The sequence below is a fragment of the Thalassophryne amazonica genome, chromosome 2 (genome assembly GCF_902500255.1).
Source record: "Thalassophryne amazonica chromosome 2, fThaAma1.1, whole genome shotgun sequence".
In the NCBI taxonomy this organism is placed as follows: domain Eukaryota; kingdom Metazoa; phylum Chordata; class Actinopteri; order Batrachoidiformes; family Batrachoididae; genus Thalassophryne; species Thalassophryne amazonica.
In genome coordinates this window covers 10915454-10936451 of record NC_047104.1, presented here as the reverse complement: position 1 = coordinate 10936451, position 20998 = coordinate 10915454, and the positions used below count along the sequence as shown (strand labels likewise).

The window sequence follows — 20998 nt, the reverse complement described above, 5'->3', positions numbered from 1 at the left end:
GGTAGATGACACAGACTGCTGTCAGACGGCCATAAAAGGCGCTGATGACTACCCAATATCCAAACATCTGGATGGCAAATACAGGACCAGAGTGGTAGGGAGCACTGTGTTCCTCATGCGCATGTGTGTATAAGATCGTGGATGCAAGTGGCGGAAACAATATTCCTCTGTCAGGAATCTTGGCTTACACTCCTGGGGATGGTGAGAAGCTCGACTATCCGAGAAGGACTCGGAGTAGAGTCGCTGCTTCTTCACATCAAAAGGAGCCAGCTGAGGTGGTTCAGGCACCTGATCAGCTGATGCCCCCTGGATGTCTCCCAAGGGAGATCTTCCAGGCATGTCGAGGGTTGCCAACTCCCTGAAAATTAAATAAAGGACACCTCATTGGCAGAGTTGGCCAACTCGATTGCCTTCACCCTTTCCTAGCTTGCTTGGGAACACCTTGAGATACCTCAGGAAGAGTTACGGGACTTGGCTGAGGATTGGCAAGTGGGGGTTTGACGCCGGATGCTACGGCGTCAAAACACCGCTTTATTCGGCAGATTTAGCAGCATTTTATCTGCCTATCTGTGGATAGTACGGCGGTCAAAACACCGGTGAAATGCTCCACCCCTTTCCACCGCGAAAACAGCCGGAACTACCGCGAACTTCGGTCTACGTACTATCTGCCGACAAAACCGTCTGTGTAAACGGGGCTTTATTCTGCTGCCACCGCAACCCAGATAACTGGCTGAAAATGAACGAATGAATGAGGACCTTGTAATATGTTTCAGAATTTTACCAGTAATTGCAGGAAGGAACGACTAATGATTCAGTTGTTTATAGCCACATTAAAAGGCTGTCATCATTAAGTATTTTAGTTATCATCTCATTTCATAAATAGTTACTCAATAAACCTAAAATAGCTATTTTTTAAGTTGGGAGATTCTACAGGTATATACTTCATTAAAATATATATTTGAGGAAATGTATTGCATAAGTGTATTATATGGAATTTTTGGCTACACTGGAGTGGATTTAAACCAATTCAATTTTACATTATGATTTGCTTGCAACACACACACACACACACACACACACACACACACACACACACACACACACACACACACACACACACACACACACACACACACACACACACACACACACACACACACACACACACACGTTGTTGTTATACCCAGAATGAAGATGGAATAAAAGTTTCCAACATAGAGTATAGATGAGTGCTGAATCATCTTTGACTCATTCTGGGCTTTTTGTTTTCACAGTAACATGAAGAAACTCTGTGAAAATGGTAAAACGTTATAAAGGAAACTCTGCGTTGTCTTCAATGAGTAACGCCTTTGTCCCATTTGAACTCCACCTGTACTTGGAGATTTGCCTTGTTGGACTGAATGGTGCTGAACTGAACGAGGGAAATGTGTGCACTCATGATGCCTAAGTGTAACGACACACATGACAAACAAACTGCTCAGTGACTCACTTCCAGCATGATAAACATCTGTCTGCATTATGCAAAAACTTTTAACATTTGCACATTTTCATTAATTTAGTCACTCTTATGTATAAGATTGTGGTTTCTTGCAACAGCTGGAGTATAATCTCTTCCAGTTCATAGTTCTTGCACAAACTACATTCTGTTTGAAAAATTCAGAATGTTGAAGGAGCAGCAAGCCTACCATGATAGCCGTACTGGCCCCTCCCACTCTACAAGTCATTGTTCCAGGTACACTCAAAACTGACCAATAAAAGACCTGAAACATGTTCAATCTGACTCCATGTCCAACTCAGCAAATCCTGATTGTTTCAGGCTACACCGGCATTTCTCAACAACAGCCAAGGTAACTTGCACGTATATTCTTGGGTTGTCATGGGCTAATAGCAACAAGGTGTGGCCTGGTGTTGGAATAGACTGATGCTTAATGAATAAATAAATGTTTGTTTGTTTTTTTAATCACAGTAATTCACACATAAATGCAAGCACTTTGTGTCTGAACAGTGGCAGTATACCTAACATCATACAATAGATGGTGGTAGGTATGGTGGTAGGTAGGGATGGTGATGGTTTCTGAAAGCGCTGTAACTAGGTTTAAGGATATGATTCCTTCTTTGTTATGTTCTTCAATGCCATATACCAACACAGTGCAGAGTAGCTACCTAAACTCTGTGAGTGAGATAGATTATCTTGTCAATAGCTTTACATCCTCATTGAGCACAACTGTGGATGCTGTAGCTCCTCTGAAAAAGAGAGCCTTAAATCAGAAGTGCCTGACTCTGTGGTATAACCCACAAACTCGCAGCTTAAAGCAGACAACCCGTAAGCTGGAGAGGAAATGGCATCTCACTAATTTAGAAGATCTTCACTTAGCCTGGAAAAAGAGTCTGTTGCACTATAAAAAAAAGCCCTCCGTAAAGCTAGGACATCTTACTACTCATCACTAATTAAAGAAAATAAGAACAACCCCAGGTTTCTTTTCAGCACTGTAGCCAGGCTGACAAAGAGTCAGAGCTCTATTGAGCCGAGTATTCCTTTAACTTTAACTAGTAATGACTTCATGACTTTCTTTGCAAATAAAATTTTAACTATTAGAGAAAAAATTATTCATAACCATCCCAAAGACATAACTTTATGTTCGGCTGCTTTCAGTAATGCTGGTATTTTGGTTAGACGCTTTCTCTCCGATTGTTCTGAGTTATTTTCATTAGTCACTTCCTCCAAACCATCAACATGTCTATTAGACCCCATTCCTACCAGGCTGCTCATGGAAGCCCTATCATTAATTAATGCTTCGATCTTAAATATGATCAATCTGTCTTTATTAGTTGGTTATGTACCACAGGCTTTTAAGGTGGCAGTAATTAAACCATTACTTAAAAAGCCATCACTTGACCCAGCTATCTTAGCTAATTATAGGCCAATCTCCAACCTTCCTTTTCTCTCAAAAATTCTTGAAAGGTTAGTTCTAAAACAGCTAACTGATCATCTGCAGAGGAATGGTCTATTTGAAGAGTTTTAGTCAGGTTTCAGAATTCATCATAGTACAGAAACAGCATTAGTGAAGGTTACAAATGATCTTCTTATGGCCTCAGACAGTGGACTCATCTCTCTGCTCGTCCTGTTAGACCTCAGTGCAGCTTTTGATACTGTTGACCATAATATTTTATTACAGAGATTAGAGCATGTCATAGGTATTAAAGGCACTGCGCTGCAGTGGTTTGAATTATATTTATCTAATAGATTACAATTTGTTCATGTAAATGGGGAGTCTTCTTCACGGACTAAGGTTAATTATGGAGTTCCACAAGGTTCTTTGCTAGGACCGATTTTATTCACTTTATACATGCTTCCCTTAGGCAGTATTATTAGAAAGCATTGCTTAAATTTTCATTGTTACGCAGATGATACCCAGCTTTATCTATCCATGAAGCCAGAGGACACACACCAATTAGTTAAACTGCAGGAATGTCTTTCAGACATAAAGACATGGATGACCTCTAATTTCCTGCTTTTAAATTCTGATAAAACTGAAGTTATTGTACTTGGCCCCACAAATCTTAGAAACATGGTGTCTAACCAGAGCCTTACTCTGGATGGCATTACCCTGACCTCCAGTAATACTGTGAGAAATCTTGGAGTCATTTTTGATCAGGATATGTCCTTCAATGCACATATTAAGCAAATATGTAGGACAGCTTTTTTGCATTTGCGCAATATCTCTAAAATTAGAAACGTCTTGTCTCAGAGTGATGCTGAAAAGCTAATTCATGCATTTATTTCTTCTAGGCTGGACTATTGTAATTCATTATTATCAGGTTGTCCTAAAAAGTTCCCTGAAAAGCCTTCAGTTAATTCAAAATGCTGCAGCTAGAGTACTGACAGGGACTAGAAGGAGAGAGCATATTTCACCCATATTGGCTTCTCTTCATTGGCTCCCTGTTAATTCCAGAATATAATTTAAAATTCTTCTTCTTACTTATAAGGTTTTGAATAATCAGGTCCCATCTTCCTTCCTGTTAAAAGGGAGTTTTTCCTTCCCACTGTCGCAAAGTGCTTGCTCATAGGGGGTCATTTGACCATTGGGTTTTTTTCTGTAATTATTGTATGGCTTTTCCCTTACAATATAAAGCGCCTTGGGCAACTGTTTGTTGTGATTTGGCGCTATATAAATAAAATTGATTTGATTTGATCTTATATTAGGGACCTCCATAGTACCACATCACCCCAACAGAGCGCTTTGCTCTGACTGCAGGCTTACTTGTAGTTCCTTGGGTTTGTAAGAGTAGAATGGGAGGCAGAGCCTTCAGCTTTCAAGCTCCTCTCCTGTGGAACTAGCTCCCAATTCGGATTAGGGAGACAGACACCCTCTCTACTTTTAAGATTAATCTTAAAACTTTCTTTTTGGCTAAAGCTTATAGTTAGGGCTGGATCAGGTGACCCTGAACCATCCCTTAGTTATGCTGCTATAGACTTAGACTGCTGGGGGGGTTCCCATGATGCACTGAGTGTTTCTTTTTATTCACCTCTTTTTGCTCTGTATGCACCACTCTGCATTTAATCATTAGTGATTGATCTCTGCTCCCCTCCACAGCATAACTTTTTCCTGGTTCTCTCCCTCAGCCCCAACCAGTCCCAGCAGAAGACTGCCCCTCCCTGAGCCTGGTTCTGCTGGAGGTTTCTTCCTGTTAAAAGGGAGTTTTTCCTTTCCACTGTCGCCAAGGGCTTGCTCATAGGGGGTCGTTTTGACTGGTGGGGGTTTTCTGTAATTATTGTATGGCTTTTGCCTTACAATATAAAGCGCCTTGGGGCAACTGTTTGTTGTGATTTGGTGCTATATAAATAAAATTGATTTGATTTAGATATCCCAGTTTTCACCACATCCAGTTACTTTCAAATAAAGTTTGATCTATATTCTATCTCAATGGCTCAAATGTTTTATTACTTAGCATATGTGGTGGACAATTCACCACATATGCTAAGTACTTGAAAGGTGAAGATTGTGACCATTTTCCAAGGTGACCTCCAAAATGACCCATACAAAAAAAACAAAAAACAAAACATTTTGCATATAAATGCTCCTCTTTGATCAGTTAAAATTAAATTGATATCAACTTACAAGTCATTTTTTTTTATTATGTTCCAAATTAGAGTGACGTTTGTTACATTTAAGCATTACTGGGTTCCACCCAGCACATATTTTCAAACACCTTAAAAGGTGTTTGAATGCTTGGGTGTTGAATATATTGTGCTATTTTTAATATCTGCAGTCAGCATGGAAACATGGGTATTTTGGTGACTATACAGTGGCATATTGTTGTTTGAACATGAAAAAAGTAAATCCAGCATGCCTGAAAACCTACAATTTAAAATCAAGATCCCACAAATCAAAGAACAAACAACATATTTGTGAGAGAGAGAGAGAAAAAAAAAGGTTTATTTTGTGGTTGATTTGGCATCCATCTTGAAATTAGATTCCACCTTTGATTTCACTGTTGGTGTAAATCATATTCCTTGCATCTGGGGCATTTCTATGTAAATAGTAATTTTTGGTTAGTCATTCTGGTGGTCATCTTGGATTTTCAAATGGTCAAATTGACTAGATTTGGTAAGTACTACCTTTGAAGTTATCATGCCAAATTTGGTGCTTGAATCAGCATTTGCATAAAAACAAAACAAAACAAACCCCCCCCCCCCCAAAAAAAATTACTTAATTTGTGTGATCTTATTGTCAAATTGTTGGTTTTCAGGCATGCCTGATTTCATTTTTCATGTTTGAACAACAATATGACACTCTTCGTGGCATAAATTAGGATTTGACCATGTTGACTGCAGATACTAAATACAATACAATTTTTTCAACACTCAAGACCTTTTAACAGGCCAAATTGCAGTAGTTGCAATATAGGAACACTTTCAAAACATGTGCTGGGTGGAAACTGATAATTCTAAATGTAATAAAACTTAAAAAAGCAAAATAAAACACTGAATACAATGAATAGCACATAAAACAAGCCAATACTCGGCTAAGCCCCCCCCCATCATGCTGATATGGCATGGTGACAAATTAAGCAAATAAGCATGGACGGATGCATAGTCTATTTCAATGGTCCACTTATTCCATGGTGGGGGAGAGGGGGAAAAATGACTGGAAAATGGCCAAATAATACATGAAAGAGTAGTATTCAATTAATTTTCATGCACAACCTTAACCCTGAGGTCCAAGGTCAAATGCTGTTGGCTCAAGGGAGCTGGGATGAATGGTTTGGTATAGGTGTTCAATGCAAATTTAGGCTTCAGAACAGAAATTTGGTGCTGAGAAGGGAAAATATGTGTAAAAAGTTCTTTTATCCATTTGCCTGTTTACCTTGACCCTGAGGTTCATGGTCAAATGTAGTGTGCTAAAAGGAGTCAGAATACGTTATTTTCTATAGGTATTCAATACAAACGTAAGCTCTAGAATTGACGTTTGAAGAGAAAAAGTGGCACTTTGGGGTGAGACATGTGCGTCTTTGTTGGCCGTTATGTTAGACGACCTTGTAAGTCAAGGTCATATGCGTAGACGTCACTAGTGTGACAAAACAACAGTCACGTGACTCCTGGTGCCATATTGGTTCCAAAATAGAGTTCGCTGTTAATCTGTCTGCATGTAAATCCCGCTATTTTATTTATATATTTGCCGAAAATACCAGGTTGTTTATTTGAATGCACAAACAGACACAACAGGGGCTGTAAGATGTACAGATTCCCTTCAGATCTGAACAGAAGAAAAATTTGGGAAAATAAAGGGGCCATACTAAAATATGAAATGGATGAAAAGGAGTGAAATGGGGACTCATAATCATGAAATGGGGGTAAAATGTAACGAAATGGAGCAGAGTGAACCAGACTGACTAATAAGTACTTTAATTTAATTGTTTGGCTTTTGTTTTTGTGAGATGCACTCAGTACATGTAGTAGGGGCAGGTGCGCCATCGGGCGTTGAAGAGATGAAACTTCAGTCAATGGATCAGTGATGGTTTTGTTTTTTATTTAATCCACATAAGCGGCACGATGTGGTCGCACAGGTACCGGCTGTTTGCTTTTTTTTTTATTACACATAAGCGGCGTGATGTGGTGCACCTCGCACTGTTCCTGTTCAAAAGACACCTCCACGTGCACAAGCCGTCACATCAGGATCATGCACGAAAGCCTGTTGGCTCGATGTTTTGTTGTGCACAAATTCGAACTGTTTTGCGCTGTTTCGCCGTATTTGTCCAAATGTCGTCCAAACTTTGCACTCTGAATGAAGGGGCCTTTACCTTTGATTTGGAGGTGATTGTTGAAAGAAAAGCTTGTTGAATGTCATATTAGTCCAGAATAAAGTATAATCCAGAGACGGAGAACTTTAAAACTGTCACGCACCTCATTGTATCACACGGAGCTACAGAACTGCAGATGCATAAAATCAGGCTTTAAAGTCATTAAATAAATCATCATAAATTTCAAATTTCTGTAAATTTGATAGCTTAACTCTTTATACTCACAGAAATATTTGCCCTAACTTTTAAGATTTATGTAATTTTATTACATGACTGATTCCCATTTACTTTTTTTAAGATAATTTTAATACAAACCTACCGAATAAACCTTACATGATGCATATTCATTAATCATATTTATTTGAAATGCATAATAATTATGTTACCTATGTATAGGTAACATAATTATAATTATTATGCAATTCAGACAATATACTTTATATATTTTAAATAAATACTGTCATTATTATTGATTTAGAGTAATTATATTTTATTAATACTAAATACATAAAGCTGAGGATTATGCATTTCAAATAAATAAGACTAATGAATATGCATCATGTAAGGTTTATTTGGTAGGTTTGTATTAAAATTATCTAAAAAAAGTAAATGGGAATTTGTCATGTAATAAAATTACATAAATCTTAAAAGTTAGGGCAAATATTTCTGTGAGTGTATGTTGATAGCACCTGTACCTGGATGTGTTGCTGTATGTGGTTACATGATTTTAAAAAAATGTTGAAAATATAAAAGTTTCATTCAGTAGTTCAGTGCTGTTGGAACCAAAATGGCGTCATGTTCTGAGCTGACGCCACTCTCTCAATTAAGGCACTCAAGACGTCACATTTGTGTCCATTTACAATATGATACAGCTGTCTCAGAAAGGGGCAACAGGGGAATCTAGGGCTCTCAAAATGTCTCACACTCACGGATGGAGTCGATTTCAAATGGTCCCCCTTATTTCATGGTGGTGAACAAGAGATGAAAACAGAATTTGACATCAATATCATTTTAATCAATCAAATAGGAGCATTTCTATGCAATGAGTGATTTTTCAGAGATAATTTTGTTAGCCATCTTGGAAAATAGCCTCTATCTTGAATTTCCATGTGGCAAACTAGATATGAAGCAATACCATGAGAATCACTATGCCTGATTTGTCTGTCCCCTACAGTGAGTTTCTTGTCTGACATGGAATCAAACCTATCGGGTCTCTGGGCCGTCACCTCCCCACCTGATTGATTATGTGCCGAGTTCTCTAAGTTGCTCTGCAGAAGTGTATCTTTATTCTTCCTCAAGTTTACTCATCCAAACTTTATCCAAGCCATGCAATTCAAATTGCAATCTCTCCATTTCCACCTAAACATCTCCATGAAAAAAGGGCTCGATTTGTACTTATTTATAAAGTCCACTGAGACAAACAGCGAGATCGAGCAAAGAGAGGGAATAAAAAAAAACAAGTTAAGTTGTTTGGGGCATAACTCGCTCTCCCTAAGTGTAAAATGGGATGAGATACTCTGCCTCTCGGACTTAACGTAATGTAAGAGAGTGTGAAATTAAACTGCACACGAATAAAAAGGAACCCTTCATTGTCTGCCGCTGACTCGCTTATCGGAAAATTCAGACAACTGGAACATTTAAAGCCTCCAAACTTGTAGCAATCCCTTTTGTCTGGCTGTGGAGTAAACAATGTAATATCACAAAGCCGGAGAGGCTGCAAAGCCTGTGTCAGATTGCCAAACACAAAGTAGCTACAAATCCTGCCTCCTCACATGCTATGTTGCTTTGCTGCATCTGAACATTGGGACTGGCTTTGTGTGTTGAGATGTTGGTGCACACGTGCCAGTCAGTGCAACAAATAGGCCGTTTCCTTTTCGACTGTTGGCCTTTTGCTCCATGCTTCTTGTGTTAATTTGATTTCAAGAAAATATGCCACAAGACATAAATACAGGATAAAAATGGAAATGAGGGAAGTGCAAATCTGCTTATTAAAAATCTAAAATCTTGCAGATGACCCAAACTCTACATTTTGCGCCCTCGCACTTTTTTTTTTTAACCATTTTGTTCTTCCTCTATGAGTGAGTGAGTGAGTGAGTTAAGTGAAGTGGGTTATGATGCTCGTATAATCGGCATCCCTCAAACAAATGGCTGCTGCTATTAAGGGCCATTGTGTTTGCTGCAGTGATGATCAGATTCAATCCTGGAAGAACATTTTGTGCTGTTGCTCTGGCGAGAGCAGGAGTCTGAGAGGAGTGCCTCATCGCGTTCTGGGGACTGAATGGATACATGCATGTGCTTCAAAAGACAACTAAGGAAGAGGCAAACATTTACTTTAGATAAATTGAGCTCAGAAAGACTTGTGGTTGCAGGATGGACTTGTTCAAGAATGTATCTTATGAAGACATCTCAAGTCGTCTCAGGGCGCAGGACTACATTGTGTCGTCTCAGGGCGCGGGACTACATTGTGTCCTTGGGTGACTAAAAAGTCTGTGGTCCACAGAGTTTTCTCTTATTGTGCCCCTGTTTTGTGGCATGATCTCCCTGCGGACATAAAACAGTGAGATTCTGCAGAGACATTGAAACCCAGATTTAAGTTGCATTTATTTTCCCTTTCATATTGCTAGCATACTGGCATAGTATGTTACTATGCTTCCCATCCTTTAAAATTCATTTTATAGATAAACAGAGCAGGCCGCTGCCTCAACTTTATCTAAAGTCTGGGTGTGTTAGTGAAGCTTAGGGCGAGCAGCCGGTGATCACTTTTGTACTTTCTCTGCTTTCCTGTTAATTTAAATGTTGATTCGAGACCCTGCAAGGCTTATAATGAATGTGGGTGTGGAATCCATTACCTTAGAGGGGAAATTAGTGCAGAAAGTCCACTACTGTGATAGTGCAGTTTATGTGGCAGGGAGGGAAATTTGTCCAGTTGAGACTGTGGCCTGTTTCTGCAGACATGTCCATAAAAATCATAGAGGGATATGCTTTCCAAACTTAATACCCATTACTACATAGGATGACATTGAAATTGAGGATGGCTCACTCGCTGTTGTACAACCCACATGGAATGCCTCAAGCCTAAACCTACGTCCATGCATCTTATATATGCTACTCTGGAACCACCCCTGAATCCAAACAGTCCAACTTCTAACCCCAATGAGGTCGTTAGTTAGGGTCTCATTAACATAAGATCATTGTCCTCAAAATCACTGTTGATTAATGATCTAATTATAGATCACCACTTAGATATGACTGGGTTATGTGAAACCTGGCTTAAACCTGCAGCTGTCCTCCATTTAAATGAGGCCTGCTCACCAGTCTACACATTTAGTCATGTCCCTTGTGATGCAAAGCAAGGTGGGGGTGTTGCTCTTATTTATAAATCTAGGTTTAGTTTATTAGCTGTTGGAGGTCATAAATAATATAACTAAGGCAAAGCCTTGGAACAACATCGGCACAGGTTGATACAAATACAACCCCAATTCCAATGAAGTTGGGATGTTGTGTAAAATGTAAATAAAAACAGAATATAATGATTTGCAAAGCCTCTTCACCTATATTCAGTTGAATACACCATAAAGACAAGATATTTAATGTTCAAACTGATAAACGTTATTGTTTTTGTGCAAATATTTGCTCATTTTGAAATGGATGCCTGCAACACATTTCAAAAAAGCTGGGACAGTGGTATGTTTACCACTGTGTTACATCACCTTTCCTTCTAACAACACTCAATAAGCGTTTGGGAACTGAGGACACTAATTGTTGAATCTTTGTAGGTGGAATTCTTTCCCATTCTTGCTTGATGTACGAATTCAATTGTTCAACAGTCCGGCGTCTCTGTTGTTGTATTTTGCACTTCATAATGAGCCACGCATTTTCAATGGGTGACAGGTCTGGACTGCAGGCAGGGCAGTCTAGTACCTGCACTCTTTCACGCTGTTGTAATACGTGCAGAATGTGGCTTGGCATTGTCTTGCTGAAATAAGCAGGAACGTCCCTGAAAAAGACGTTGCTTGGATGGCAGCATGTGTTGCTCCAAAACCTGGATGTACCTTTCAGCATTGATGGTGTCATCACAGATGTGTAAGTTGCCCATGCCATGGGCACTAACACACCCCCATACATCACAGATGCTGGCTTTGCGCTGGTAACAATCTGGATGGTCTTTTTCCTCTTTTGTCCGGAGGACATGATGTCCATAATTTCCAAAAACAATTTGAAATGTGGACTCATCAGACCACGGCACACTTTTCCACTCTGCATCTGTCCATTTCAAATGAGAAGGCAGCGGCGTTTCTGGATGTTGTATGGCTTTCGCTTTGCATGATAGTTTTAACTTGCACTTGTAGCTGTAGCGACGAAATGTGTTAACCGACAATGGTTTTCTGAAGTGTTCCTGAGACCACATGGTAACATTCTTTACACACAGTTTTTAATGCAGTGCTGCCCAAGGGACTGAAGATCACAGGCATTCAATGTTGGTTTTCGGCCTTGCCGCTTACGTGTAGAAAGTTCTCCAGATTCTTTGAATCTTCTGATTATATTATGGACTGTAGATGTTCACAATGTGTTGATCCTCACCCCATTTTTGCTTGTGAATGGCTGAGCCTTTTGGGTATGCTCCTTTTATACCCAATCATGACAGTCACCTGTTTCCAATTAGGTGTTCTTTGAGCATTCATCAACTTTCCCAGTCTTTTGTTGCCCCGTCCCAGCTTTTTTGAAATGTGTTGCAGGCATCCATTTCAAAATGAGCAAATATTTGCACAAAAACAACAAAGGCTCTCAGTCTGAACATTAAATATCTTGTCTGTGTGGTGCATTCAATTGAATAAAGGTTGAAGAGGATTTTCTATCATTGTATTCTGTTTTATTTACATTTTATACAATGTCAGACTCACTTTATTGTCACTTGACCCCTTACAGGCAGAACGAAATGCAGTTTCTCCAGGTCTTGGTGTAGTTAACTGAGAGAATTTAACTAACCTTTGTAAACTTTTGCAATGTACAATATGCAACCCCTGTGGCCATAAAATATATATACAAGGCACAGGGCTGGCAGCCGCAGCAGCATTAGAGTATTAAGAAAGTGACAATGTGCATGTTAGTGCAATGTTCACAGTTTGGTGGTGGATGTTGAACCATCCAGCAGCCTGACAGCATTCGGGTAGAAGCTGTTTTTTCAGTCTAACTAATAATGCTACAATATAGTTTTAGAGAAAGAGACAAAAAGAACCTGATTAAAAACACAACAGAAAATATAAAACCAACTAACAATGAACATAAATAAATAAATGAATATAGAAATAAATAACTGTTTCCTGTGAACACCTAGTGACTCTTGCACCTTAACGTCCTGTTTTATTTAAGCTTAATGACAATTTGTTTCAGTCAAACCATATTTTCAATTTGTTAATTTCTTCCATGATTTCTTCCAGAACTATCTGCCAAGCTAGAAAACTGCTGCATCCTAGTATAAGCAGAATACTACTCGAATGTATTTGAATAAGGAAAGTGTTTTTTTTTTTTTTTTTCTTACCAAAATGGATGCTGCACTCACTGCACTTTATTGTCTGGAATAGTCCCAGAGCTTCTAGAATTCAAACATTTTTTGTGCAGGTGGTGTTGGGGGGGGTAATTTTGCATTTCAGCTTTTTTATTTTTCACCACTTTCATCCCTGAATATGTCAATTGTGAGTCACTTTTGTGCAGATTAAAGTCACTAACTGGGACTTCTGTCTTGTTGCAAGAAAGAAAAGAGAATCGTCCTCCGTACTGTTCACACAGCTCCAAACTCTGCGCCGCTCTCTGCCTAGTTAAGTTAGAATGATAGAGTCCAGTCGGAATTAATAACTTCAAAGCGAAACAAAGTTTAAATCAAATGACACATCTTTCCAAATGAGGTAGTACAAACAAACTGCAATTGATCAAAACGTTTTTTCTTCCTCCAAAAATGAGATATCCTGTGCTGACGTGCAGCAGCTGGCTGAGCTCAGCTCAGAGGTACGAAGAGACATTTGTGCCAAAATGTCTGAAAGGAAATGCTTTTGACAAAAACTACAGATTTTTATTTTTTTTTTTTATGTCTAGAAATCAAGGATGCAGTGACCAATTTCATATTTATTTACTTTAAGACTCAATAAAATACACAGAAAACCTGTAAAGGCTACTTTTAGTACACAGAAAATTCACAAGAGTATTGATAAGGGAATCAATAAGGAATCGGATCGATAAGCAGAATCGATAATGGCATCGATATCAATAAAATCTTATCAATACCCATCCCTAGACAGCCGTGGTGTTAGTGTGCCAGGTGAGAGTGTTGGAGAGGTGGACTCCACGGTACCTGATGGAGGAGATGATCTCCACTTATGCTCCATTGATGTAGAGGGGAGAGGGGGTGGTGGGGGCTGACCTGCGGAAGTCAACATCTATCTCCTTGGTCTTCTGGGTGTTGAGGATGAGGTTGTTGTCTCCGCACCACCGTGTCAGGTTCTCCACTTTTCGCCTGTATGCTGCCTCATTCCCTTGGCTGATGAGCCTGATCACTGCTGTGTCGTGTCAATGTCCCAACTTCACTGGAACTGGGGTTGTATGTTCAAATTGCTTAGGTTGATGAAGGTCTCAAGATCATCCATCCATCCATCCATCTTCTACCACTTAGTCCAATTAAGGGTCGCGGGGGGCTGGAGCCTATCCCAGCAGTCATAGAGCGTGAGGCGGGGTACACCCAGGACAGGACGCTAGTCTGTCGCAGGGCCACAAATAGACAAACAAACACAGACACACCCACATACACACCTACGGACATTTTTTTTTTAAACATTCCAATCCACCTAACCCGCATGTCTTTGGATGTGGGAGGAAACCGGAGCACCCGGAGGAAACCCACTCAAACACGGGGAGAACATGCAAACTCCACACAGAAAGGCCACAGGAATTGAACCCACAACCTTCTCGCTGTGAGGCAACAGTGCTAACCACTAAGCCACCGTGCTGCCCGGTCTCAAGATCAATGTATTTTAAATAGACTTACACAATTTGTTAATGATAAACTATTGTAGGCTTCAATGATACATACAAGGTCTCTTAGATAATAAACCGGCCCTTTTATTATTTTTTTAACTATATGGATTTGAATGACGTGCGATTGCACCAATCATGCTTGAACCCTCGTGCGCATGTGTGAGTTTTTTCACGCGTGTCGGTGACGTCATTTCTCTGTGGGCAGGCCTTGAGTGAGATGTGGTCCCGCCCTCTCAGCTGAATTCCTTTGTTTCACACGCTGCTCGAGACGGCGCGCGTTGCTTTATCAAAAATTTTTCTGGACCTGTGAGGAATATCCGAGTGGACACTATTCGAGAAATTAAGCTGGTTTTCGGTGAAAAGTTTAACGGCTGAGAGATTATGGGGTGTTTCTGTCGCTGTAAGGACTTCCCACGGAGCGGGACGTCCTGCAGCGCTTCCAGGCGCCGTCGTCGGCCTGTTTCGAGCTGAAAACATCCTAATTTAAGGCTTAATTCACCCATGACGTCGTGAGAGAACAGAGAAGATTCAGAAGAGGCCGGTATGAGGACTTTATGCGGACATTCCACTGTTTAAGGACATTTTTTTAATGATAGACATGGCGCAAATTCGCCGAGTCCTTTCCGTGATGACTCAGCAAATCTGTGTGCGCCGCGACAGGAAAAACACCTCCGTGTTGAAAACCATTTGTAAAATTCAGGCGGCTTTTGATGGCTTTCAACAAGTGAGTAACTGAGAAATTAACAGCTTGGGCATGTTCCAACTTGCCCGTTAAGGTTTCCAACGGAGGTGTTTTTCCTGTCGTGACCCCCCGCGGTCGGGTCCGGCCCGACATGCGACTCTGCCAGCACGTTCTTTCATTACAAAATGTCCGTTAACAATGGAATGTCCGAATAAACTCCTCATGCCGACTTCTTCTGAAAGTTCTCTGTTCTCTGACGACTTACTGGGTACACAGAGCCTGAAATGTGGAAGTTTTCAATTTGAAACAGCGAGACACTGCCACCTCGAAGCGCAGATCACCGTGGGCCGTCCTTAAAGCGACACTACCAGACCAAAATCTCTTATCAGCCGTTAAAATTTTTACCGAAAACCAGCTGAATTTATCGAATGGTGTCCACTCAGTTGTGCCTTACAGTTTTGAAAAAATTTTGATCAAACAAAGCAGCAGTCTCTGAGCCATTCCTAAACAATGAAAAAAATCGACGAGAGGGTGGGCCACTCCTCACTCAAAGACTGCCCACAGGCGAATGACGTAACCGACAGGCGTGAAAAAACTCTCGCATGCCCACGAGGGTTCAAGCATGTCTGATGTAATCACACGTGATTCAAATCCATATGGTTTTTGAAAAAAATAATAAGGTCGGATACTTCTTCTAATAGACCTCGTACATATGGGTTTATTGAAGGTATTTGCGAAAATAATACAGTATGTTTCACGTCGCCAACATTAATGACCAGGCCATTTAGGTCCTGTAGACTTTTTTCAGTAAAATGGTTCTGGGGAGCATGGGCATGGCTAACCCCCCCCACCCCCACCCCCGACTCCCCACCTTTTCAAGCACCCCCCAGATCCCCCAACTATGGCCCTCTTAACCCACTGCCACTTTAAGCATTTTCTTTATTTGCATTCTCACATGCCTGGAAAAAACATTCCTCACCATCTCATTTAGGTCTCTCACACTTTATTTTCAGTCAGTAGGGTGGCAGCATAAGCATGGCAAAAATCTTCTGCTTCTCCCCAAATGCTCCTCTCTTAACCCCTTGCCACTTTAAGCATTTCCTTTATTTGCATCTCACATGACAGGAAAAAAAGTCCTCTCCATGTAATTTAGGTCCTTCAAACTTTTTTATTTTCAGTAAATGCTTCTGGGGAGCATATCCACGGCAAAACTCTTCTGCTTCTGGGGGACTTTTTTTTTTATATGTTGTGGACATGATGAGTGAAGCTCATCTCACCATGTCATTTAGGCCCCACAGACATTTTTTTTGAGTAAATGCTTCAGTGGAGCATGAACATGGCTAACACCTTTCAGCTTCTGAGGGGATCTGACCCCCCAGACCCCTGCCTTTTATTTTTTGCCTTTCAGCTTCTGGGGGGCAGAGCTCCCCAGACGACCCAACTTTTTAAGCATTTTTCTTTCTTTTTTTTGCCTACAGTATGGCCAAATTATCATATTGCAATATTGTCATATCAGTATGATATAAGATATGGCTATGATTTCACACAAAGTGCAGCAGCAGTGAAAATTAAACATTCTTAAACAAAAAGTAATAATACCAGACTCATTTTGCACTCATAGATACAGTACCATCCAAAAGTATTGGAACATTTGGTATTTCACACATTATGTTAGAAAGATTAAAAAAGAAAATAAGATTATAAAATCAAACCTTCACCGTGCCTTGTGATAGAATCACTACGATGACCTCTCCAAGATGGCGGCTGCATTTCTTGCACCACAGCAACCAATGCAGTGTGTACTCTTCTTTCTAATGTCTATGTTCGTTTTTCTCTCCACTGCAGAGATTTTTTGTGCCATTTCCAGTTTGAAATGGCACAATGAGCCTCATGGCTCACATTATTTAATGAGACAAACAAAAAGTTACACAGAAACCTTACAGAGGATTAAATACAACAGCAAACACAACATACCAAAGAACAGGTTAATTAAAAAAAAAAAAAAACAGATCAAAATCAGGGGGGAATTATTAAAAACAAACAAACAAACAAAAAATTTCCCAAAGTTAAACACATTTGACATTTTCTGTATCACTGTGGACTCAAAATTTGGCACTTCCTGTTTCAGTGTCATCTTGCCACTAATTCCCACGGGATCCCATGAGATCTTGTCTCGTGGGATCCAGGAAGTGTTCAACATTTGACCCTTCCTGTTTCACTGTGGACTCACAATTTGGCACCCCCTGTTTGGGACTCTCTCATGAGCGAGCTTGGTGCCACTTCACTCGTATTATCAGTAAAGTCTCTTAATTAAAGTAAAAAAAAAGATACTGAAGCAGACGTCGCAAACAATTTTTTTTTTTTGCCACTGCAAACTGAAAGTGACGTTCCACGACCAATTTTTTTTTTTATTTTTGTTTTGTTTTTTTGCCATTGATGAATCGATTCTTCCCCCACTCTATTTTAGAACACATCATGTGACCTTTGCATTTAGGGGTGCTTTAGGTGGATGAATCAGCTACTAACTGACATGGAAGCAAACCGGAAGTGACATTTCGTGACTGATTATATTATTTTTTTTTCTTTTTTGCTGCTGCCAAATAAATTCTTCCCCACGCTATTTTAGATCATGTCTTATGACCTTTGCTTCTAGGGGCGCTTTAGGTAGATGAGGCAGATACGAACCTGATATGGAAACAAACCTGGAAGTGACGTTCCGCAACCATTTTTTTTTTTTTTTTTTTGCTGCTGCAAATCAATTCTTCCCTCATGCTATTTTACATCACATCATGTGACCTTCGCTTCTAGGAGTCTTTAAGGTAGATGAGGATGGATGAGGCACAGAAACAAACCGGAAGTGATGTTTTGCGATCTGACACAGAAGCAAACCGGAAGTGATGTCGCCGCGACCAGGTCCTCGTGGCAGATGAAGCAGATGGCACATGTGACCATTCAAAATGGCTGCGCCCATGGCTTCTTAGGAGTCCTCATGGCAGATGAGGCCGATGGCCTATTTGGCCGATTTATTTTTTTGCCATCACCCAATCGGCCTCACTTGATGTTCGGTATAAATAAGCCTTCTGAGCCCCTCTGCAAATCATTTATGGAAATTATGGATGTATTAGGATTCCGGCAACGCATTCAGGATTCGACACACATTAGTAGAAATACCCTGGATTTGGTTCTCGTACATGGTATTGACATCATGCCTCTTGCATCAGTGGCATCTGATCACTCACTTATTAGGTTTACAGTTTCGCTGCTGTGTTTAGTGGAACAACAACTTTATTTATCAACTACGACTGAACTCAAAGCTAGACTGCCTGATATCTTAGCTTCAATCAGTAGACAGGTTTGTGGACAGTTTTTAACTCGGTGCTCAAAACTACACTCAACATGATTGCGCTCCCAAATTAAAACCACACCCCCCCAAAACACAGTCACCTTGGTTCAATGATTACTTGTGTGACCTCAAGCATAAGGCTAGAGGTCTAAAATGAAAATGGTGTAGTTCGAAATTAGAAGTATTCCACGTGTTGTGGCGTGATGCTATATTAGACTATAAGCATGCGCTACTGGCTTTCTTATCCATCATCGAAAAAGGCAGAAATATTATTCCCAAACTGTTGTGAAATGAGGATACCAAAAAAACGCAGCTGAGAGAAGTAGTGCCATGTCTATTAATGGTTTTAATCTGTTCCTCTCCAGGTCAGCGACCATTCAAGTGCAGTTACTGCCCCTACAGTGCCTCCCAGAAGGGCAATCTGAAGACTCACGTCTTGTGTGTCCACCGCAAGCCTTTTGACAACAGCAAGTACCCCGACAGACGCTTCAAACGCATCCGTCCAGAGTTAGGCATCCCGGAGAAGAACCCAGACGACACTGCCAATGGGCCTGCGGTCAGCGTTGGCGGTATTGTGTCCAGTCAACTGATGGCAGGTGCAGATGAAAACAATGAGTGTTCAGTTTTCTGAAGAGGCCGTATCTCATCACAAGTGAAAGAACCCAGAGATTGGGCCTGTACTGAGCTGTGCAGTACTGTCGGTCAAACAGTCCCTAATTCAGATCCACACGGTTCACTGGCACAATGTGGCTGAACTGTGCTGAGGACGCCATACAATTACCAACGACAGAATGAGAACAGATGATGTGAATAGACGACATTACAAATATTCTGTGTGTGGTATTAGGTGTCTGTGAACATGTACTAAGCAAACATCATAATCTATATATTTGTGATTCAGTGAATTTATTGCAAATGGAGCACTGCATATGTAAGAGTTGAAAGAAAGGAAAAAAAAAAGAATTTAAGGACTATAATTGCAAACTTGATGTTTTAGTTCATTCTAGCAGACTGCATTACACCTGAATAATTATATATATATACATGGTGTTTGGGAGTAAATAGAGTAAATAGGTACATGGAATTTGATTACAAAATAAATGCAGCTGTAATCCTGTTGCAGTTACTGAGGAAAAAAGTCATGAAATTACAGTGACTACTTAAAATATTTGGATTTTTTTCTTTAAGGTGCACCAAAATAAAGTCCTGCATAGTCCTCTGCAAGGACCAAGTCATGTTAGGAATCAAAAATCAGAGGAAAGAGATGGAAAGGGGGGGGGGGGGGGGACACTAAAAGGGTGCACACTTTTGTCCAAAAATAATGCTTTTAACAGAAAACTGATCTCTGCAAACGATTTAGTGGAGCAGTAACCGTCATGGAGGAGGGACTGTGAATACACACAATCACTGCCACCAACCAAGAACCTTACACCAGTGACCGCCATTTTCCCAGTGTGAGCCATAAACTCAGCGTTTGTGTGTGTGTGTGTGTGCTGGTCAGTGGCAGCACTGGTGACGTGCATGTGTGCAGTGGATAAAGGGGAAGGGGGTTGGGCGTTGGTGCCAGCCTGACTGGAGCTGTCATCGCAGAGGAAATCAATTCAACAGCACACACAGTTGTACAGTGGTAACCCGATTCTGGACTGTACGCCAGGGGGTCAAGCTGAGTTCCATCAGCTGACCATAGGCCCTCAAGTCACTCCTTCATCCCGCCACCGCACAGAGTTTCTAATGTAGGCCTGTTCCTATAGGACGAAGCAGAAAATACAAGACAAATCAATCAGCGGCATATTTAAAGCATCCATTAGCAGACCTAAAGGCTTGTATTGCCATGGTTTTTGGCAATTCAGCGACTTGAGGTCATCTTACAGGCTCCACATCAGAAGGATGGCGAGTTTTAACAGAATACGGTTCAGCTCGAGATGCTTTAATGATGACAGGTGACTGAATGGTGCATTGGCATGGACCTGTGGGATTTTTCAGTCAGTTTGATTTGAGCCCAAAATGCAGGTTGCATTACTGGAAACCACATAACTATAAAGAAGAATTTAAAACTAACTAGAAGCACTCAGAGAGTGCAAACCTCCACCAAGGCCATGAGGTCACTGACGCCATAACATCTACACGCCGTAGAATCATTGAACCTTAAAAAGTCTAACAATGATGTTTGCTCAGTAGTAAAAAAAGTTTCATCTGCTGTGACTGGATAGCATGTATCCTTACCGCTTGGCATCACAGTTTATTGCAACTTGCACCTTTCCCAGAAGCTACTGTCATCTGAGCACTGATATTGATATTACATGTGCTTATAGACAAAAACAAATGAGACAAAATTCAATTTATTATTCAACTAAACTGCAAATACGAGGTCTATTAGAAAAGTATCCGACCTTATTTTTTTCAAAAACCATATGGATTTGAATCACGTGTGATTGCGTCAGACAAGCATGAACCCTCGTGCGCATGCATGAGTTTTTCCACGCCTGTCGGTTGCGTCATTCGCCTGTGAGCAGGCTTTGAGTGAGGAGTGGTCCAGCCCCCTCAGCGGATTTTCATTGTCAGGAAATGGCGGAATGATTTGGGCTTTTTTCCCATCAGAATTTTTTCAGAAACTGTTACAGACTGGCACATGGAAACCATTTGAA

General features: G+C 40.6%; 1 protein-coding gene across 1 annotated transcript in view; it reads left to right on the top strand.

The window, feature by feature from the left end:
• The window catches only part of znf536 (zinc finger protein 536), a 740368-nt gene extending 721384 nt beyond the window's left edge, over positions 1-18984 (top strand). The window contains exon 11 of the mRNA XM_034160487.1: positions 18719-18984. Coding sequence (XP_034016378.1) covers positions 18719-18984 — 266 coding nt within the window. The remainder of the gene's footprint in view (positions 1-18718) is intronic.
• Positions 18985-20998: the final 2014 nt, after the last annotated feature.